At 40.8% G+C, this 20,878-nt stretch overlaps 2 protein-coding genes across 3 annotated transcripts; one reads left to right on the top strand and one right to left on the bottom strand.

The window, feature by feature from the left end:
* Positions 1–3,844: 3,844 nt before the first annotated feature.
* Positions 3,845–9,895, top strand: parp12a (poly (ADP-ribose) polymerase family, member 12a). Its single transcript, XM_080505423.1, has 11 exons — positions 3,845–4,178; positions 5,147–5,282; positions 5,377–5,647; positions 5,728–5,889; positions 5,985–6,174; positions 6,261–6,435; positions 7,757–7,992; positions 8,082–8,169; positions 8,271–8,401; positions 8,503–8,654; positions 9,045–9,895. The coding sequence occupies exons 1-11, from the start codon at positions 3,859–3,861 to the stop codon at positions 9,296–9,298; spliced, it is 2,115 nt and encodes a 704-aa protein (XP_080361549.1). The 5' UTR covers positions 3,845–3,858; the 3' UTR covers positions 9,299–9,895.
* Positions 9,842–15,764, bottom strand: tbxas1 (thromboxane A synthase 1 (platelet)). Of its 2 annotated transcripts, XM_080505425.1 has the most exons (14): positions 15,660–15,764; positions 15,451–15,544; positions 15,262–15,314; positions 15,061–15,157; positions 14,860–14,976; positions 14,678–14,766; positions 14,428–14,576; positions 14,065–14,195; positions 13,631–13,981; positions 13,441–13,529; positions 12,199–12,336; positions 11,917–12,079; positions 11,365–11,497; positions 9,842–9,909 (listed from the first exon to the last, which is right to left on the bottom strand). In XM_080505425.1, exons 1-13 carry the CDS (start codon positions 15,749–15,751, stop codon positions 11,384–11,386), a joined length of 1,677 nt encoding a protein of 558 aa, XP_080361551.1. In that variant the 5' UTR covers positions 15,752–15,764; the 3' UTR covers positions 9,842–9,909; positions 11,365–11,383. The 2 variants fall into 2 exon arrangements, with proteins under 2 accessions (XP_080361551.1, XP_080361550.1); XM_080505424.1 differs by lacking the exon at positions 9,842–9,909 and having other exon boundaries at positions 9,939–11,497.
* Positions 15,765–20,878: the final 5,114 nt, after the last annotated feature.

The following is a 20,878-nucleotide window of genomic DNA, read 5'->3' as shown; positions in this document are numbered from 1 at the left end:
CAGTTTTATTCAAAGTTAAAGTAGGTGGTTACAGTCTCATCCAGAGATATAAAAAGCAGGTTGACACTGGTTCCCAGGCCTGTGTGTGTAAGTACGCTTCTATGTGGTTCTCACAGTGGAAGCAGGAATCTCCTCAGGTAAGATATTTCCCCGGCCCGGAGGCCAGAGACCTTGAAGACGTCTCGGAGTGTGGTACAGTTTCAATAAGTCTTCCCATGAGTACAAAGAACAAAGACTCGTGGCCTTGCAGGTGTGAAACAGCGAACAGTGATTAAAATGGACATGCATGAATCAACGATTACTTGCAAAATGTTAATTCCCATTATATCAAGTACTAATAATTAACAGAAAGTACAAATTCACCCAACGCACAGTAACAAAGCCAAAAAAAATTGCTAGAACCACAAGAAGTGGAGGGGGGGGGGTGCTAAAACAGCACAAACTTGCTTTAGAAAGAGCCAAACTGGATAAACTGCTCAAATCCAGTACAAAGCAGCGAAAAATGTATTGAAAAATATACCATTCTAAATTGTAATTGAAAATTCATGAAAGCAACATAAAAGAGTCTTTTTGTAGGCATATCAAAACTATATATATCAACCTTATCAGCTGCATTAGCCTCATTTCACAGGTTTAACGTCTCTTGTTGCTCCAGTTAAATTTTAATTTAAAAAATGAACGGAACCGGCTCTTTCGATCAAACCTCCTCAACGCGTCGTATCTCCTTCTCAAAGGTTGCGAGCATCTTCCTTTTTCTGGTGATGGCCGCGTCCAGGTCTGCGCTCTCGGCAGTCACTTTCTGCAGCATTTCCTGCTCACACAGATGCATTAAAAAAATAAAAACAAAAGAGAGGAAGTCGGATCACAAACATAAATGACCGAATATGACCTGTCTCGCGGAGTTACCTTGTGTGAGTTAAGGAGACGTTGTGCTTTAAAGCTCTTGACCTGAAGCTCATGCAGGCCTTCGTCACTTGGTTGGAAATTAGTGAAAACTTGAGTTGAGGGTATGAAGAGCCTCTACAGGCACAGAAATGCACAGAAACTTTGGTTACAGAAAATAGAGCACACCATTCTAAATGAGTTTTCTCTTTTTACCTCGTAATCATCTACTTCCATCTGTTGTTTCTTTTGGAGCTGCTGCTGGAGCTTCTTCTCGCGCTCCTTCAGGGCCTGGTTTCTCTGGGTAAGCGTCCGCAGCAGCGAGGCCTGTTTGTGACGTCCACAGAATTTGACGAAAGTGGTTGGAAATGGCATCGAGGTGAGTCGGTATTCCAGTCATCATATATCGCTATGAACTACGCAGCCTGACACAGAAACAGAGAGTCCCCGAGTCTTGTTCTACATGCTTCGGTTCTATTCTCGCCGAGCGGAACAGTTGGGTTTTTCCTCCTTGAGATGACCGTGTCATATTCGCAGCCGTACATATAAAAATTTAATTGACATACACAAGTTCATCTTCCTCAGTTAGATCAATATTTCAACCTTAATCTTGTCTTCTTCAAGCTTTTCCCATCTTTGGTCCTTCGCCGGTTTGGACGCTCTGCTCTTCATCTTCCTCATCTCAGTGAGACACAGTTCTGCTTCTTCTAAAGACTCCTGTGCAGACGACACTATAGTTTGTAAGAAACAAATGAGATTATTTATGGAATATGTGTGTGCTCTTACCTTGTGGCCGTCCTGCGTGCTTTCATATTTCTTTCTGAGCTTCTTCAGGTCATGTTGTAATTCCAATACTTCTGTCTGAGCCACACAGAGTTTTTGTTCCGAGGTCAACGGCGGGGGGCGATCGGACATGTTGAACCGGGACCGACGCCTCCTACCTGCTCCCTTGAAGGAAAATGTGTGTTTTTATCTCCACATGTGGCAATGTTGCGATTTATAAGCATAAAAATGTATATGTACAGTTCATTCGAAGGGTTCAAAGAAATGCACATATGCATCTATCTTATTCAACAGTCATGTTATCCATTTGAACATTTTCACAATTCAGTGGGTTTTTTTCCTCGCTGTAGAAGTGTCTCTAATCGCAGCCATAAAAATAAACCGTGTGAGTACAAAGTCATGTATCATGAGAGTCAATGCACCAATGCTCACCCCACCCTCCTGATGGAGGTTCCCAGTTGTTCTTTGACCTTCTGCACCGGCCTGAGCCACCAGGTCCTGGGGATCCAGGTGGCTAATAAACTGCTCATATATCTCATTTTCTGCCAGGAGGGTTGCATTGGAGAGTCTTGGGGGGGATAAGATTAAGATTAGCATAGAAAGTCCACTAATAAATAAATCAACCAGATGGCACAATAATCTATAAATGCTGATGAAACCAAAAGAAAAGTTTTTCTTAATGCAAATAAATTGAGTATGTCCATGCTCTTGGTAATTGTAATAATGTTTAAGAAAAGTGTCCATTCTCTCCGCGTTGTACAAACAGGAGAAAACAAAAAACAAGTAACGGTAAGTTTAAAGAAAAAAAAAAGTATACTCACTTTAGTTCCTCGATCCGTTTGCGAAGGAGTTCTATTTGTTCCTGTGTGGTCTTTGTTCCGTCTCCCAGCTCCAGGAGCGCGTCCTTCTCCATGTCCGCAAAGACACGCGGTTGCTAGGATGCGGTGGTTGCTAGGGGCTGGTGTTGCCTTCAGGTACTTCTGTACAACGCACTATCCCAAAACAACGTGACATAATGATAAAGAACTAGGTCAACAATATTATATACATAAACATTTACAGTTACCTAGGTTACAGTAACGTAACTCTATGTAACTGATTACTAATCCATGATAAACTTTGAAATTACAGAGTTACTCACTCTGATGTGTGATTAGAATGGCACTCCCACAAAGCACATGTGATTGAGACGTGAAGTTAATACACAATAGTTGAGTAATTATCTCAAACTGAACATATAAGCATTTAAAATGACCTATATCAGGGTGTAGGGGAGTAGTCTGACTTTTAAAGTTTTTAATCATTGTATAATCGGTCTTGGGTTTTATTTGGTACAATATTGTAATGATACCACTAAAGAGTAATTTGGAAATTTGGATGAATGCTATTTTACCCTTTAATTTTTACTTATTCAAAATAAATGTGTGAACATTTTCTAGAATAAAATGGTATACTGGAAATTGTTTCTTGTGTCAAAATGTCTCTTAAAGTCACAAAGAGCAAATTATTATTCACAACGGCAAAAGGCAAAGCCAGTTTATTGTTGAATTGGTGGTTTTTGCGCCTTCATCTTCGTACTTGTAGTTAACAGACTTTTTATTATAATGTTGTTGTTTTTTTTTGGGGGGGGGGGTCTGACTTTGAAACTTGACTAAATATTGAACTTTTCATTCGTTTCATGTTGTGTTAGGGTGAACAGGGATTCAAACAACAAAATTGTTAATGGAGAATAGGAACTACTGCTGTTTGCCATGACATCTTTGTATTTATTTATTTATCATGTCACCTATATTTTACAAGGTAGATAGAGAAGCAGTTCTCGTTTACAAAGACACAAGGAAAACTATAGAAACAAATATACATTCAGTACACACAGTAAAATATGTCACAAAAAGAAATGAAGCAGTATTTATAGTGATGTATATTAAGAAACAAATGGACAAAAGAAAAAAAAACGGAATTAAATTTGTCGGAGATCAGTTATGGAGAAACTTGTGATAAGTGTTCCCCGACCTGACCACTGGGGGCGCACCTCCCCGCTGGGCGGGGGGCGTGTCCCCGGTGTTTTCAGCCCAGTTTCAGTTTCATTTCTCGATAAACGAAACGACACAACAGCTGTGACTTCAGGAGTGGCTCTCAGCTCTGCAACACTGCAGGTTTCTCTCCACCAGAAGGGAATAAAAAGCGTCCAGGATGACAGCCGTCATCTCCAAGTTCGTCACCAAGACTCTGTGCGACCAAGCGGGCAGTTTGGACTTCCGGCAGCTGGACGAGGCGATCGCCAAGAGTTTCACGGTGGCAGAGTCCGTCCTCCGGGCCGTGCTCTTCGACGACGGGAAGATCGCCATCCAGGAAGGCGGAGAGCAGATGACCGGAGGTCAGTTGATCCGACCGGACAGCCTGATCGTGGCGAAAACCGGCGCGCGCCTCTGTCAGAGGAAGGCTGGGACGTGCGCGCGCTGCGATGGCTTACACCTGTGCAGGTATTTTGTTTGCGGAGAGTGCACGTTTGGGTGAGTACAAAGCTTTTCCTTTTTTTTTTTTTTTTTTATTTCACTTTAATTATTCCGCATTAAAAAGATTAGTTTCTGGGTCAACTACAGGCCAACTTAGTCGCTTATAAGGTGCGCAAGGTTTCTTTTTCGTTTTGGTTGCGTGCTCCCATTACTATCAAAATGAATTAATAAGGGTAGAGTAGCCGGTTGAACGAAACTTTAAAGCCCACCACACCCACAATAGTTGATTCATCCCGGGATGTTTTCTTATCTTTTTTTTTTTTTTGGTTCAAGCCAATTTCCTCATTCCCATGTTGGTGCCAAAAAAGGTAACTGCAAACATTTGATGTGAGTGATGCAATAAGTTTGGTGTTTAAGGATGCATCTTTACAAGCGCTCAAACATTTTTCACCCACAATACTTTCCATACTGTTTGTTTTTGACCACATGAGGGCAGCCACTTGCAGATTTCCAGAAGAAACTGCTGAATGGAGGAACGATAAACTGTAATATTTATATTGCCTAGCGTCTTTCTATTGGACCACAAAGTGTTTTTTAAAAAAGGTAGAACGTTTCCCTCACATTGTTTTTCTTTTCTCTTCAAAATTATTAATAATTTAACTGCAAAGCGCCCCAAAGATTTAACTTGTGGATGTGAAATGATGATGCTGTATTGCTCTAGTAAAAATATTTGGATTTTTTTTTTCTTATATTAGATGACCTTCTTCATTACGTTGTATTTAATACATGGGATTCAGAAAGTGGGATAAATAATCACATTTCAAAAGTTTGACTCCCTACTACCCCTTTTCAGACATGATGAATAAGAGACATGTATTAATTGTGTGTATTTATGTCTAACTAATATAGGTGGGTGTATACTTTGATGTACATTTATTTTGTGTGTATCTATTCATGACAAAAAAAAAATCAGATGTTGATGAGAAAGAGAAAATAAACTGATTCAAGTGTCTTTACTCTTTCAGGCAAAAGTGTAAAAATTCCCATAGTCTGTCGACTCCATACAACGCAGAGATTTTGAGGAGACACGGTCTGCAGGATTTGACGGCGAAACAACTGTTCCAGCTGTTGCTCCAGAATGATCCTTATCTGCTCCCCGAGGTGGGTTCAAGTGGCTCCGGCTGCATGCAGAAGTGGCAGTAGGAAGACGAGGAAAAAAAAAAAAAATGTGAGTTTTGATTTCTCTCTCCTCTAGATCTGCTCGCATTACAACAAGGGCAATGGCCCTCACGGCTCCTGCCAGTTCACCACCTCCTGCACCAAACTCCACATGTGCCAGCACTATTACCAGGGCGACTGTCGATTTGGAGCCAACTGCAGGAGAGTCCACTGTCTTGACGCACAGGCGATGAAGCTTTTCCGAGGATACAGTCAGGAGAACATCAGCAACCTCCACAAGATCTACAGGAATAAGTTTGTCATCATGGGGCAACTGAAGAGACCAACTGCTGCTGCTGCTGTTCCCGGTGAATATGGAACCTTTTATTTGCGTTTTATTAGGATTTGATGCGTCTTCCGATGGTGCTCAACGTGTGTTTTCCCGCAGCCTTGCCGGAGTTGAAGGTGCCGACTCGACCGCAGCCCTGCCAGCCGTCCAAAGCGAATCCAGCGGCACCCAAAGCTTCTGTGACTTTAGCCAAACCCCCGAGCGATGCCGATCGAAATGAAATCTGCCTCTTCTTCATCCGGAGACACTGCACGTTCAAAGGTATTATTACTTTAGAAAAAAAAAAATCCCTTCAGCAGTAAAGTTCAGAATATATCTTCATCCATCCTTTTTTTTGTTTTTTTTTGTTTATAAAGAGACGTGTGCCCGTGTCCACTGGCACCTCCCTTACCGGTGGCAGGTTTTGGACAGTGACGGTGTGACCTACAAGGACCTGGTCAACATGGAGAACATCGAGAAGGCGTACTGTGACCCGGCTCGGGACACGAGCGCCACGGATCCGTCGTCGGCCAACTCGTTATTCCTCAGATTGCTGCAGTTTCAAAGGTTCCCAATTATGATGCTGTATTTGTATTTTTAATGCAATTCAAGACTGAGAAATAAAACTTGACCGCTGTTCACTTTCCTCTCAGCTCCGCACCTGTTGCCGAGCCGGCCGTCGACTTCTCAACGATGATGTACAATTGGATCCCAGTTCGCCGATTATCCACCGCCTCGTCCGTCTCAAAGCCCCCTCACTTCATTCTTACCACGCAGTGGGTTTGGTACTGGAAGGATGACAGTGGGGCATGGCAGGAGTTTGGCCAGGTGTAGTATAATTATTAGTATAATTTTTTTCCTGACATCACACTATTCATTTATTTTTGGGACATTTTTAATTTTTAAGTCGTCACATTTGATAACTCTCATCATTCGGAAACTTCATGATCCTGCGAAATAAATCACATTATATAGAGAAGGACTTCTGGAAGTGGTGCGATACGGTGGCCCGGAAGGGCCAACGCAACGTCAAAAAGCCTCAACGGTGGACCGCAGCGCACAAACGGAATGTTATGCCAATTTCAACACAGTGTAAAAATTGGTCAAAACGCATATTAGATTAGATTGGATTCAACTTTATTGTCATTACAAATGCAAGGAAATGCAGTTTAGCATCTAACCAGAAGTGCAATATCGCAAGTATCAGATATTATATACACATACACACTCGCATATATAAATAATAAATAAATAGGGAACAGTGTGAAGTTGCTATTGCTAAAATTTACATTATATTACATTTAATGGACTAAGTGCCATTAACGTGCTTTGATGGGGTGAGAGTTCAGTAGAGTGACTGCTCAACATTCAACATTAATCAATCATTGAGCAGCAGAGTTTTACTTGCACTTCATTGGTCCGTCAGAAAATGTTGTCCCCTGACCACAGACATTTGTCAACAGCACATTTGTCAACAGCACATTTGTTTGCATTTCACTCGCGTGTTAGCTCATGTCGATGCTAACTCGCTAGGTCAGGTAGCAACATCGCTGTGTGAAACACTGAGAAGGAAGTGTCTCCATGGCAACAGACGCCAGCCTCCTTTGCTATTCTCCATGAGCTGCCTCTCCCATCTGCTTTGTATGGGACATTTTGGTCACAGCTTTTTGTGATTTATTCGGAAACTTTTAGCCATTGACATCCAAAAATGTAATCTACTGGACAGGATAATGGTTTGTGTGAAAAGTTGGTCAAATGCATACATACAAACCAATAAATAAATAAATACACGCAGGCAAAAACATTAGCTTCCCTCAACGGGCGAAGGCAATGATTGGTCTTATTGCACCAATGGAAAAAGTCAGCTCAGTCTTGTATTTGCTTTGTTTTTTTAATTCTCCTAATGTCCCTCTTCTCTTACTTCCAATCTCTTGGTACAACCTGCTTTTTTTTCCCAGTCGTCACCCTTTTTCAATTCGTTCAGTATTTAATTTTTGTACAAATTCCAAGCAAACTGCTTGGAAAATAAAGATAGACATGCTTTAACATGATGTGAATCTAGATTTCAGATGTCTTCTGAAATCTGTTTATATATAAACAGTTAAAAACCTTTTGTAATCAGTTTTTTCCTCTTCTCCTCGCCCTGCAGGGTGACGGCGACGCGCCGGCAGCCGTCACCTCTCAAACCCTGGAGAATATATACCTGGCGGACAGAGACGGCGAGATCCCTTTTAGTGCCGGCCAACAGCAGTATGTGCTGTACTTCAAAGATGCAGCGGGCACCCAGAAGATGTATCAGCAGAATGTGAAACACAAAACCAAAAGGGAAGTTAGGAGGAGGCCTCGATTTTTGTCGACCGCTGACGTCGAAGTTCAGCTGAAGGGGTAATTTTCCTTTTTTTTTTTTTGCTTTCCCAGTTCTAAATGTTTATTCTTTGCATTTCTCAGAGATTTACTGATATTCTTCTTTGTAGCATGTCATTACAGAGCTCGAGCTCGTCCACAGCAGAAATGGTCCCCCCCACCTGGGATAAGACCGCCCTGCCAGAGTTTGGATACAAGGTATCTTTCTCTTTGACTTTTTCATCATGAACACTGGAACCAATATGTATTCCTGTCACTGATTATGTGAAAATCCGCCGTGCGTTCTCTCGTCTTTTAAGCTCGTGCCTCTCGCCCAATCGGTGAAGGAGTACGGCATGATTGAGATGCTGTTCAAGCGCACCCTGCCTCAGAATAAGATCAACAGCATGCACCGGATCCAAAACCCGTCTCTGTGGAAAGTCTTTCAGTGGTAAAGTCGCTGGCCCGAAGCAGACGGGGACATTTTGGGCACTTAAAGCACAACTTTATGTGAAATTTAATTTCTTCTTCTTCTTTTTTTTTTTTTCCCAGGCAAAAAGAGCAGATGAAGAAGAGAAACGGAGGACAGCTTGTAAATGAGAAGTACTTGTTCCACGGGACGGACGAGTCCCTGATCGAGGCCATCTGCGAGCAAAACTTCGACTGGAGGATGTGTGGCGTTCACGGCACGGCGTACGGCAAAGGTCAGTTCAGGGGGAATTATTTTTTTCTTGCGCCGGCTGCCAACTTTTCACTCCAAACTCGCGCCGCACAAATGAAAATCTTACTGTATTTATTGCCTACAAATGCTGTACGTATTCCACTTCACATCATTTTCAAAGCTTCCATTTGTAATTTTTATATTTATGAAATTACATTTATTTAAAGCGGCTCCAAAGCAATATTAAAAAAAAAAAAATAGATGTCAGTTCTGATTAAGAACGGTCCTAAAACATGCATGTGAGGTTAATTTGCGGTGAAACACCAGTGTGCTTCTCTTAATACATTTCTCGTTTATTGTCAAACACCCAATATTTGCAACCCTGAGAAGTTTCTTAATCAAAATTTTCAAATACAACCACGTGATCTTTCAGGGAGCTACTTTGCCAGAGATTCCTCCTACTCGAACCGATACGCGAAGGCGTCGGGCCTCAACAAGACCATGTTCGTTGCCCTGGTGCTGATCGGGGAGTACACCAGGGGGAGCAGCAGCTACGTCCGGCCGCCGGCGAAAGGCAGCGGCAGGGATCTCTACGACAGCTGCGTGGACTCCCAGAGCGACCCCAGCATCTATGTCATCTTTGAAAAACAGCAGATTTATCCGGAGTACCTCATCAAGTACTCTTGAGTCCAAAGAGGAGAAAAACAAAACAAAAAATACCCATTCTCTTCAGTTTGCTTGCTGGTAACTTGTGGGCTTATTAATAGTTTGCATTGTTGTTGCATCATGGTTATTACAGATGCATTCACAAATCAATAGGTCACGAGTAGAGCTGATTTTAATGCCAAGATATATTTTACTAGCTGATAAGGTGTTCAAACATTGTTTTAGACGACTCGATTGGACTGTTATCAGGACAGACTTGCTTGTATGTGACTGGCTGGACTTTTATTGTGAAGCATGAAAGGAGATCACATGTTCAGACAGGGAGTTAATGTGTCACAAAATAAAAAAATTGCCTTTGCATTACTATGGTACATCCTTCATTGTGGTACGTTGTGGACAATTGGATATAACTTCGGCAATTGAACCAAAAGTGCATGTTTTTGTACCGTGGGAAGGACTACGTTGCTGGAGCACTCAACCATTTCTCACTCTTGTGAATTACCTTTCTAGTACCGACTCGCACTGTGGAATCGTGGTCTGCACTCCTGCTTCATAGCGATCGTCCCAGGTTTGAATCCGTGTTGCAGTTTGTGGGCTTTTCTTTGCACCCTTGAGTCTTTGGTTTCTTCCCACTGTTTATAAAGATGCATTTGAGGGCAAGTGGTTATTGTAAATGGCAGCCTTCGACTGTATTCGGCTGGTTGAAGAGGTTGAAGAATATTTGTTGTTTTTGAGTTCATTTCCTTCTTATTTCGTGCATAAAATGACTTGACATAGATAAGATACCTGAACAACAAGCCCACGGACACAAGACATTTTTTTTCAAAGAAACTTTATATAAAAAAAATAAACAAGGAAAAACATTGGATTTTACCAGCTTTGTTTCTATCATGTATATAGTCTACAAGAATCTCAGCAACAGTTATTTCACACTTCAAATATACATAATTTTAAAAAGAATTATAGATTGTGTACAATTATCAGTCAGGAAATATACATTCAAGTCTGTTGCATGTTCTCAATCGTGCAAAAGTAATAATCAACTGAATCAAATGTGCAAACGTTCTCCTTTTTAAAATCCTGGAGCACTTTAATAGGCGTAATGATGTGTACAAACAAAGTAACCAGAAAAAAATAAATCCTAGTCTGGAGAAAATTTTATTTCTAAAAGTCATTTCCTTTTATTACTTCACCTCTTCCTCTTTGTTAGCAGCGTTAAACTTGAAGATATTCAGCAAACTTTTCCTTTGAGAAGATCCATCCTTTACACAAAAACATGGATGCAGTTAAAAAAAAATAATCTATTTGGTTAAATAAACTGATGCATTATACTTAATTCCTCCGCAAACTGATCCATGGAATGATTGTTAAACATACTTCCCAGGGAATCCTGTGATGCTGCTGGTGTGTAACATGATGTGGTGAATTAAACAGTAACGGTGAAGCTCCTCAGTCACAGAATAAGTTGTAGATAATCTCATTGCGCCGCCACAGTCTAAATCAGGGGTGTCAAACACATTTTAGTTCAGGTGGCCACATGCAGCTCAATGTGTTCTTTACTGGGCTGGACTGGTGAAATTTTGCCAAAATATCCTTAAAATTTTAAGTTTTCTTTGTTGTGGCGCAGTTGGAAAATTTTCAATTTTCGCAAAAAATAATTAAGACCAAAAATTGTTATAATCTCAACATAAAGCCAATTTTAATGAAACCTGCTGGTGCAAAATAAGGTGAAATATTCCAAAAGGCACAATCCAAAATCTGAAAATCAATGTTTTCTTTGAAATTTTTACAATTTGGCCAGATTGGAGCCTCTTACAGGCTGGTTTTAACCCACGACACCCCTGGTATAAACTATTAACAATGCATACTTGTAACCATTTCATGAAAAGACATAAGGAAGAATAACATCATTCAGAGTTTAACGATACGTATGAAGAGCACGGACACTTCGGTGCTCGTCACTTATCACAGCAGCGTCATTATCCTCGGCAACGATGAATCGAGAAATAAAACAATAAGGACAGATTTTTTTTCGAAAAGTGACCCGTCACAAGCTGCCGCATGGCTCCCACCATATTTTCTCTCACCCTCTATAACGGTGAACTTTTAAATTTCAGATGGAGAATTCAGTTGGTCCGCAACCACGTTTCTCTTTTCAATTTTCACAAATATCCCATTTTTTGGTCCGAGAGTGCTTGATGACTTCAGTTCAAGGGGAACCTGAAAAAAAAAAAAGTAAAAGGTATTTTCAGTTTAGATTTACTCCATTAAAAATATAATTACAAATAATTATATTGGTAACCTGATATTCACATTACAGGACAAAAAAAAAATCTAATTTTACATTGGTCTTCATTTTTAATTAAACATTCAAAATAAATGCATTTAAAAATATATCATTTATGATCTACTACACATGAAATATTTTAGTTTTATTCTTTATAATGGTCACGCAAATAATAATAATATAATAAGAATCTAAAAACATTCCAATATTTAATAAGCGCAGACATTTCCAGTTATCCCAATCTATAGTTTCTATTTAATTTTCATGAAATTAATGGCGACAACTGAAAAATCGATCCATTCTACATTGAGGGAGACGCACAGCTTTCTTCTGTAAATGCATTAAAGCACACCTGGGTCTCGGAGCAGGCCGTGACGCTGAACCCGTGAAGCAGATGCACCAAAGCCATTCGGATTTCCAGCTGCGCGAGTCTCATTCCCACACAGTTGCGCGGCCCGGCTCCAAAGGGCAAGTATACGAAAGGATGTCTACTAGCTTTAGCCTCTGGTGTGAACCTGAGAAAAAGAAAATGGGATATAGAGGGGGTTTTTTTGTTGGAAAAATTAGAAGCACTCTGGTTAAATCCTCTGTAAATCTGTAGCTCTACATGTCGATATGGGCAGAATTTAAAGACCTTTCAGGGATGAACTTGTCGGGCTCTGGCCAGTGCTCCGGGTCACGGTGAAGAAAACCTGCAGGGATTTCCAGGATCGCTCCTTTTGGAAGCAACTGGCCGTTCACGATACAGTCCTGGTCGATGTCCCGTGCGAATCTAGTCAAGAAGGAAACAAAAAAAAAAGTTTACAGTGTAGATTATTTTTTTTTAAACTTTCTTTCACTTATTTACACAAAAGGAATCCTACATGCTTCTATTCAGCTGGCGACTGTGCAGTAGTTGGTATTAATGCAGCTTCAAATGTTCTTTAACACAAATCTTGTGTTTTACTGCAAAGAAGTATTGATATGAAGTTCACATATATTGAACTGTCTTTTTACAAAACATGACGAACCTGAAATTTTAATAAAAGAACAGCAAATTAAACAATATCCTACCTCAGTTCACCATGGGTTTTGTTTTTACAACTTGTAGATCACAGTGGATTTTTATTACATTTACATCTTTGAAGGCATAAAACATTCAGTCTCGTGTTGCTAGAACTACAAAATATCTTAAACCAACATATGTTAACCACTATAACATACAGCCACCCTGCATTTGAAAAAAGAACAGGTCAGGATTAAATTGGCAGTACAAGCGCAAAGAAGTTATATCATGGACTTGGTGAGCAAAGGTGGATTTGGACTCGTGATCCAGCAGCTGATGCGTCGCTCTGTTGTTTGATGTGTTGAAATTGAGCCTGTAGCTCATGGCCTTAAATAAGTTCCAGCTTTGAATTGAATGAACAGAAATTAATGGGCTATTAGCACCTAGAAATGGCCGTGTTGTATGTGGTGCACTACAAATAAAGTCGAGTTGAATTTAAATTGAATTAGCAGAATTGTTTTTGCATGCATGTGTGTGGCGAGTTTTTCTTGCCTCTCAGAACTTCTAATGTCACTGGGGGAAAATTGTGCCGTGTGGAGATTTGTGCCCCGACACTGTGCATTTTCAGATTTATGCCTAAATACACCTGTTGGCGTGGAAGCTGTGCAGCCATCAAGGCATGTCACAGTCTGTCAGTCCAGCCCGAGGGCAAAGAAAACCCGTGTTGTCAAGGTGTCCAAGTAGCAGACTCCGCTTGATTTAGAGGCTTCCCAAGATGAAGGTGAAGACGGAGACGTTCGCAGCACCTGAACTGGACTAGGCAGTAGAGAATATGGAAATATCCAAACACACCTGCACAATGGCTTAATTTTTTTTATCAAATTCATTTACCTGAATGCTGGAGGGTAGAGACGCAACGCTTCACTCACAACCATGTCCAAATACTTCAGCTCCTGCACGTTTGCGTAATCTGGTGAGCTCTTAAAAACAAGGAAGCGAAGGCGTCATCTGATGTCATTATCGAACAAATAAAGGGAAGAAAAAGGAAGAAAAAAAAGCCACCGGATTGCAACCCACTCACATATCTCGTGAAGAAATCATCCACCTCCTCCTGTACTTTGCGTTGGCATTCGGGGTGTAAGGCCAGGAGGTAGCAGGTGAATCCTAATGTGTTGCTGCTGGTCTCGTAGCCCGCCAGAAGGAAGACAAAAGCCTGACCCACAATCTCATCCTCCGTCATCGTCTTTTTCTGCGAGCGCCTGGCGGCTGGCTCCGGTGCGTGAGGCTGGCTGGCGTCCTGGTCGGAGGATGTGTGCGCGTGCTGGTTCCCCTGACTGACCTCGGCGTGGCTTGCTGCGTCAAAGTGCTCCAAAGACACACACTCTTTGCTGGTCCGAGCATCTAACATCAACTGGAGGAAGTCTCTGCGCCTCTACAAGGATTAAATAAAAAAACAAAACAAAAAGGTGAAATATCAGTGCGAGAGGAAATTGTGACAACGTAGGTGAGGCTGACCTGCTCAGGAGGCTCTTCCTCCCTCTGCTGGATGATCCTCTGAATACTCTTAATGAAGAATTGATTCAGCTGATCTCGTCTTTTGTTGGGTATGAACTTTGCCAACGGAGCCATGATGAAAGGAAATGCAACTGGACACATAAGTATACAAGATAGCAGATCTGTAATGCAACCTGAAAGACCAGTTTCAGACAAAGGCATGAAGACAAAGTTTACCCTGTTAAAGGGACAATCCTCAACTGAATTCTGCACTTTTTGCATTTTAAATTGTGACATACAAATAGTATTTGTGAAGATGAGAGGTTTTAATATGAATGTGCTGTGGAAAATCTGTCAAAATGCGAGAAAATAGTTTGAACTGACTGAAAAACAAGAAGAGGGGCCTGAAGAAAGAAAAGGAGAAGAACGTCTGTGCGTAGCGAACGAATGGGTCGTCTGGGTTCTTCTGCGAGTCCACCTGAGTCGCGAACGCCACGCTGGCGATGACATCCATAGTGAAGCAACCAAAACACCTGGAAGAGACACAAACACACACACACACACACAAATAAATAGAAATCGAGAACCCAGAAACGGATGAAGCGTAACCTCTGCTGACTGATTTTGTGATTACTTGTGGATATCGAAAGCCTCTCCTGATTCAGCGTGAGCATTCAAGTTGTTCATCAAGACGTCGGAAGCTGTGTTGATAAGAGGAACCATCTACGACCAAGCAGAAACATGACGATTCAGCCCCAGCTTTTTTAAACTGCTCTTGGTAGCAGCTACAAAATTATCAAAGGAGTATCGTCTCACTTCTTTCATCTTCGCAGCGCTGAAGGACGGCGTGAGGATGCTGCGCACTCTCTTCCAATGTTCGTTCCTCAACATGAGGAGACAGTCGGACATGGGCTTGGTGGCAAACCGAAGAGTCTGCAAAGAAAGACAGGAATATACGCATCTTCGGTATCAACTCAAGCATGTGCTGCATGCCACAGGCTTTTGCCGTCTTCTCACCATTCTGTTCGGGAAGCTGCTGAAGTCCCTGACCATAACTTGTCTGAGCATGTCCGGGTCTGCAACCACCACCACCGGTCTCCGGGCTAAATAATACCTGAAATACACCATGTGTGCCACATGACCACGGAGGTAACGTCAGCCAACGACGACTGGATAGCCGATGAATCTCAAATGCCAGTGTGAAATATTTCTTCTTACCCACAGACTCTGCCGTGTGTCTTTATAAGCTCACTGAGGGGTTTGTAAAAACCCTGAAAAAGCACATTAGACGACGTCTCAAACAATTGAAAATAAGTGATATATGGGTCATACTGCCACAACTCTTTTTGTTTTGTTTACAAGTGCAACAACATAAACCAGCAGCAGAGATGATCCACAGTGTCTTACCTCTCGAAACATGAACAAGTTGCCATAAAAAGGAATTATCTTTGGATGTTTGATGCCACATCGAGACAGGACTGAAAAGGGGTACACTGAATACCTGAAGGAAAAAAGGAATCAACATTGGATATCAAACACTTTGTTTCAAAGCAGACTTCAGGACTGGTTTAATTTCTGGCACAGCAACACAAACAGACTCGTAGATTTTTACTTACCAGTAAAGGAGCCCAAGAAAAATGAGGAAGAGGCTCAGAGTCACAGAAAATCCACTAAATTCTGGATTGAGGAAACTTAGGTGAGCCTCCATGATTGAGAAATAGCCTCAGTTTTCAACAGCAATCTTAGGATGGGTCCTGGAGGAGGAAACAATGAGACTGAATACGAATCTTCTAGATTAAAATGCCTTTGTAATCTCTACAGGTTTCAAAACAAACGTCTGCAGCGGTTGACAGTTCTGGTTTTGTAATGCTGCATTCGATATGAACACAGTCTACAAAAGGTGACCAAGTCCACAGCAGCAGTTCGATGTTTAACAAAATATGTAAATCTTTAACATCCAAGCTGAAGAACCTCTTCACTACTGCAGTTTACGAGTGCTGGCAGGTCATATGACGCATGTCAGGTTCATAGATGTCATCAACTTGTTCAATCTGCACGTCGTCAAATGTTTTTAAGTGTAATCTATGAGCTGTAGTCCGAAACATTGAAAGGTTCCACGATCTTAAGATGAAAATCAAGAAAAATGTAGTTTAACTCGCCTTAAACCGGCACAAATGTCCTCCGCTTTTATAACGCAGGTCGATGTAAACATTGACTGGCTTTCTTCTGTTGTTTTGGAGCGGTAACTCACTCTATGCTGTGGAGTCTGCTGCCACCACCTGTCCAGGAGTGGAAGTGCATCGCAAAAATACAATTAAATCCAATGAAAATTTTTATTTTTTAAAATTGATGATGCTGATGATAATTGATATTTTGTCTTATTTTAATTATATTTTCTATTTTTTTATTTTTTTTACTTTTTTTGTTGGTATTTTAATTGTGATGTACACCATTAAAACCAGAAACAAAGCCAAACGTCCTGGGAGTAACAGATAGTATTGGCCATCACAATCATTAAGACCCCTGTGATGATTTAAAAAATATTAAGTCAGTTTTAGGAAAATATTTTTTTGATGTATGGGCAACCTGTCCAATGTGTCCTCCACCTTTAGTGAGCTGGTATTGGCTCCATCTGACCTTCGAATTAGATCAAGATAAGATAAGATAAGATAAGCCTTGATTGATCTCACAATGGAGAAACAGTATAGGAGAGGGATTATTTGAAGTTTACTCATGCCTCACCAATTTTGTTTAAGCACACATTACCCATACGAATTTACAAAATATTGATGAGATACCTTTTATTATGATGTTTCTAATGTAAGCTACACTTAGATCTGTTCGTATATTTAATAAAAAATAAAAAATTAGATAAATAGGCTAGCTGTGGTTGAGAACATCCTTATTTCTGCTTTTGACTTGCAGGACTTTTATGTGGAGAATTTGCATGTTCTCCTGATATACGCTGGGGATTTTCTCTTGGTTTCGTTTCTTCCCGTAATGCATTTCATGCGAGCATGCACAAGACCCTGAATAGAATAAAACATTTCATTCGGATAAAGGTAAAACTGCAGGTGAAAGATCAATCATTACAGTCGATTTTTTTTCATGCTTTTATGCTGATTTTTAAAACTCTCTTCAAGCATGTTTCAAGGTGAATATTTATAATTTAGCGTAATAATTCAAGGGGGGAAAAAAGGACCAAATACAAGGTCAATAGATTCGTCTGCTTCTGGAAGGCTGCTAGTGAGAGAATGAGACCTGTTGAAAAAAAAAATCCCTAAGCACAATAACATCTACTTAAGCGCTTGTAATGGTCACAGATCATACCACATTTACCTGATACTCTGCAGCTCTATGCCAAGTTGCTTATCATTCATGCAAGACAAAGTCAAGTTATAACAGCAGTGAACGCTCACATGCTCTCTGTTGCACTTCCCTGAGTTGCCTGAAGGGAGCAATCTTAATATAAGCCAATTTTAATGAAACCTTCTGTTGCAAAATACAGTGAAATGTCAAATAAAAGTCTCCTTCAGCTGTTGCATTATGCTTTTCTTTTTCTTTTTTTTTCTTACGAACTCACCCTGACAGCACGACTTTGAGGCTAGTTTGATAGCAACACGTTATCTATGTCTCAGCTCGGGTCTCAGTGTTCTGTCCACTGCTTCTAAGATATGTATTAAAAAATATCAATGTTTGGCATTTTCACAATTTTCTCGGTAGTTTGGCCGGATTGCAGTCTCTTGCAGGCCGGGTTTGACACTCCTGCTCTCACGGGAATTCACAAAGATTTCAAACATTGTCTTTGCTGTGCTGGGATAATTTTCTAAACTTTTAATCACTCACAACGTCTTTTTTTTAGGCCAGGATTGTTATACAGCTATTGAGACAAGTTACTGTGTGCTGTTACCCCCAAATACTCAAGCTATCACACGTATAAACTATGAATAACAGCTTATGAACATTTCCATATACATTAGATTCAATAATTTAATGCAAAGTAATTTTTTTGGGTGAAAGAAGTGGAAAACATGGCCAATATGTTAAGTAATGAACGCTACTGTGTATTTAAGTCTCATGCATTAAGGCCGTCAGTTGCAGTACTGTAGTCTGTCTGCAGAGGGCGATCTAACACCACATCATGAACGCTCTGCCCAGCTTACAATAGCACCACAGTGCATCAGTGGTTTTTTTATTTTCAGATCAGAGTCAGAATTAAAGGGCCGCATACAAACACCTCAATCAAGGAATTCAGTGACTTCCTAAAATTAGCCACTTTACTGGGGGACTGAACCTTTTCATCACTGCCTCCGATGAACGAGACATTCTTGACGTCCCAACTTCTCCTGTTTGGAGAAATCAGAAGACGTTTCATTTGGCACATAAAAACAACTAAACAAAAGCTTTAAAAAAAAAAATTAAAAATCTATTGACTAAACTGATGCTGAGAGCAGTTCATGAGACACAGGATTGCTTTATTTATTTAATCCTTCTCATTTAGAGAAAAGCACTTTTGTGACGCTTTTCATTCTCTTGCTTTCGTCCAGTTTCCTGCATCTTTGACCTCCACAGTTTTGGATATTTATTATTGAAAGGGGGAAAAAAAATGTTAAGAAAGTGAAAAGTAGGGGTCATGTTTATGCAGTAATTCAATGCTGATGTGCAGGCTGGCTATTCTCATGACTTCCACGATCATTAGGCCATGCGGGTCATTTGAATTCAGATGACATAGTGTCCTAATTATGCAGGACCCATGACGGTATCCACATCCTTTGAGATGTTATACAAAGCTGACTGTACAAGTTCACGCTGTTTTCGTACGGACGCAATCAATCAGCATCTTCCTGCATAAAGAGACATGTCCGGAAAAAAAAAAAAAAAAAAAGACCAACACATTTGTGACTTTAACAAATTAATGCACACTCACAGTTGTTTTTGGAGGCTGCAGCAGAAAAAATCAGTGAACTCTGCACAGCAGTGTGTTTCCTTCTGGCCCGAGAAGAAGAAAATGTAACGTGAACTGTTTTACACTTGGCCTAAAAATAAATAAATAAATAAATGGTGCTCCTTAAAAAGGGTGATGGAGGGCGGGGGGGGAAAGGTCAGAGAGATCATCAAAGATAAATAAAGTTATGGAGGATTACATCTCGAGTATGAGATGAGACGTTCCCTCGGTGTTCACTCTCATGAAGCACAGATGCACAATACTTCTGGTCTGATAAACATGCGACGTCCTCTGTGCAGCATGCAGCCAGGCAGGGATAACAGAAGGGAGCTGGAGCAGCACTAAGCTATTAATGGAGAGACTAGCCGAGGAAGAAGTGAGGAGTCGGTTGGCTCCAGCCTGCACTGAGAACCGCCAGAGGGCACCGGGAGCCTGAAATGAAACACCAGACCAGGGGTGTCAAGCACAGTTTAGTTCACGGGCCACATACAGCGTAATTTGCTTTCGTGCCACAATAACTTTTAATTTTAAACCGTAAAGTTTTTCTTTGTGGTGGTGGTGCACAGGGTATATGTGATGAAAAATTTCTGAAAGAAACCCGCAAAAAAAGGACCACAGGAAATGACAACAAACTAAATAGGAAGTTTATTTTCATGATGCAAAATACAGTGAAATGTCCCCCCCCGAAAAAAAATTCTCCTATAGGTATTGCAATATTGGCTGTTTTTACAAAGTCAGCGTGACGGCGTGACTTTCAGGATAATTGGATACCAATGAGGGAGCTATCTGTCATGGCAGCGTCACCGATATCTCAGCTCGTGTCTCGGTGTCGTGTCGTGTTTACTACTCTTAGGAAATTATTCTAAAAATCTGTGTTTCTCTACCATTTAACCGAGTTAGCGTCGCTAGCGTGATAGCCTTTAGCTCGTATAAATGCTAACAAGCCTGTGAGGTCGCTCCATCACTGTGTTGAAACACGGAGCAGGAAGCGTCTCCATGGAAACAGACGATCTTCTTTGATCTCCTCCATAAGGTGCCTCTCCCATCGGCTTTGTAGGGAAAATTCTTATTTGTTATCGAGTAGTTTTATTAACTTTCATTGGTGAAGACATATGGCCTATGCAATGAGACTGTAACGGTTTCTGAACGAGTTTACTTCTTTCCCAAGTTTGGTTGTATTTATTTTTTTGTGTCTTAAAAATATCCCCCATATAGCTTCAGAGCCATTCCGCACAATCCGAAAAAAAAATGTGCAACTTCGCTGACAAAGCACTGCCATTCCATCAGTACCACCGTTAAATGGATAAAAACACCTGCAAGTGGTTTTTTTTTTTTTTTTTTTCCATCACAAGCCGATTCATAACCGGCTGTAACTTTAATAATGTGAGGAAGGTCTTCGAAATTTTAATAGAAATGTAGTCAACATGCAATTTAGACGCCACGTGTCAAAGTCTCCCCCGAACAAGAAAGTCGAACATCCTCAGAAGTCCTCGGACGAGGTTTTTCACGGAGCCGTTCGTTTCACGTAACATGAGAGCACTTCAATCGCAGTTATAAAATTTGTATATCTGAGTCAATGTGAAACATTATGAGAGCTCAAATTTATAATTCATGAGAAAAAGAGTAGCCCCAGAGCTATTTGTGTGTGTTTTTTTTAAGCATACTCACATGGCTGTTCATGTTCATAAACACTGACTGATTGAATACCACTTGAATCAAGACCACAAGTACAGCTGAATCCTGTTCTACAGTGGAACATCCCTTGAGGCAAAAAGCATAGGAAAATGGATTTTAGACAGTTTGAACCTCTCAGATCTTTATCAAAGCGGTCCAAAAGATATTCTTAATGGGTTAGCATTTGTGCTCTCAGGAGAAACAAAAAAACATTTT

This window comes from Blennius ocellaris (assembly GCF_963422515.1).
Source record: "Blennius ocellaris genome assembly, chromosome: 11".
Lineage (NCBI taxonomy): Eukaryota > Metazoa > Chordata > Actinopteri > Blenniiformes > Blenniidae > Blennius > Blennius ocellaris.
Note: the sequence above shows the minus strand (reverse complement) of the source record. Positions and strands in the feature narration are given on the sequence as shown.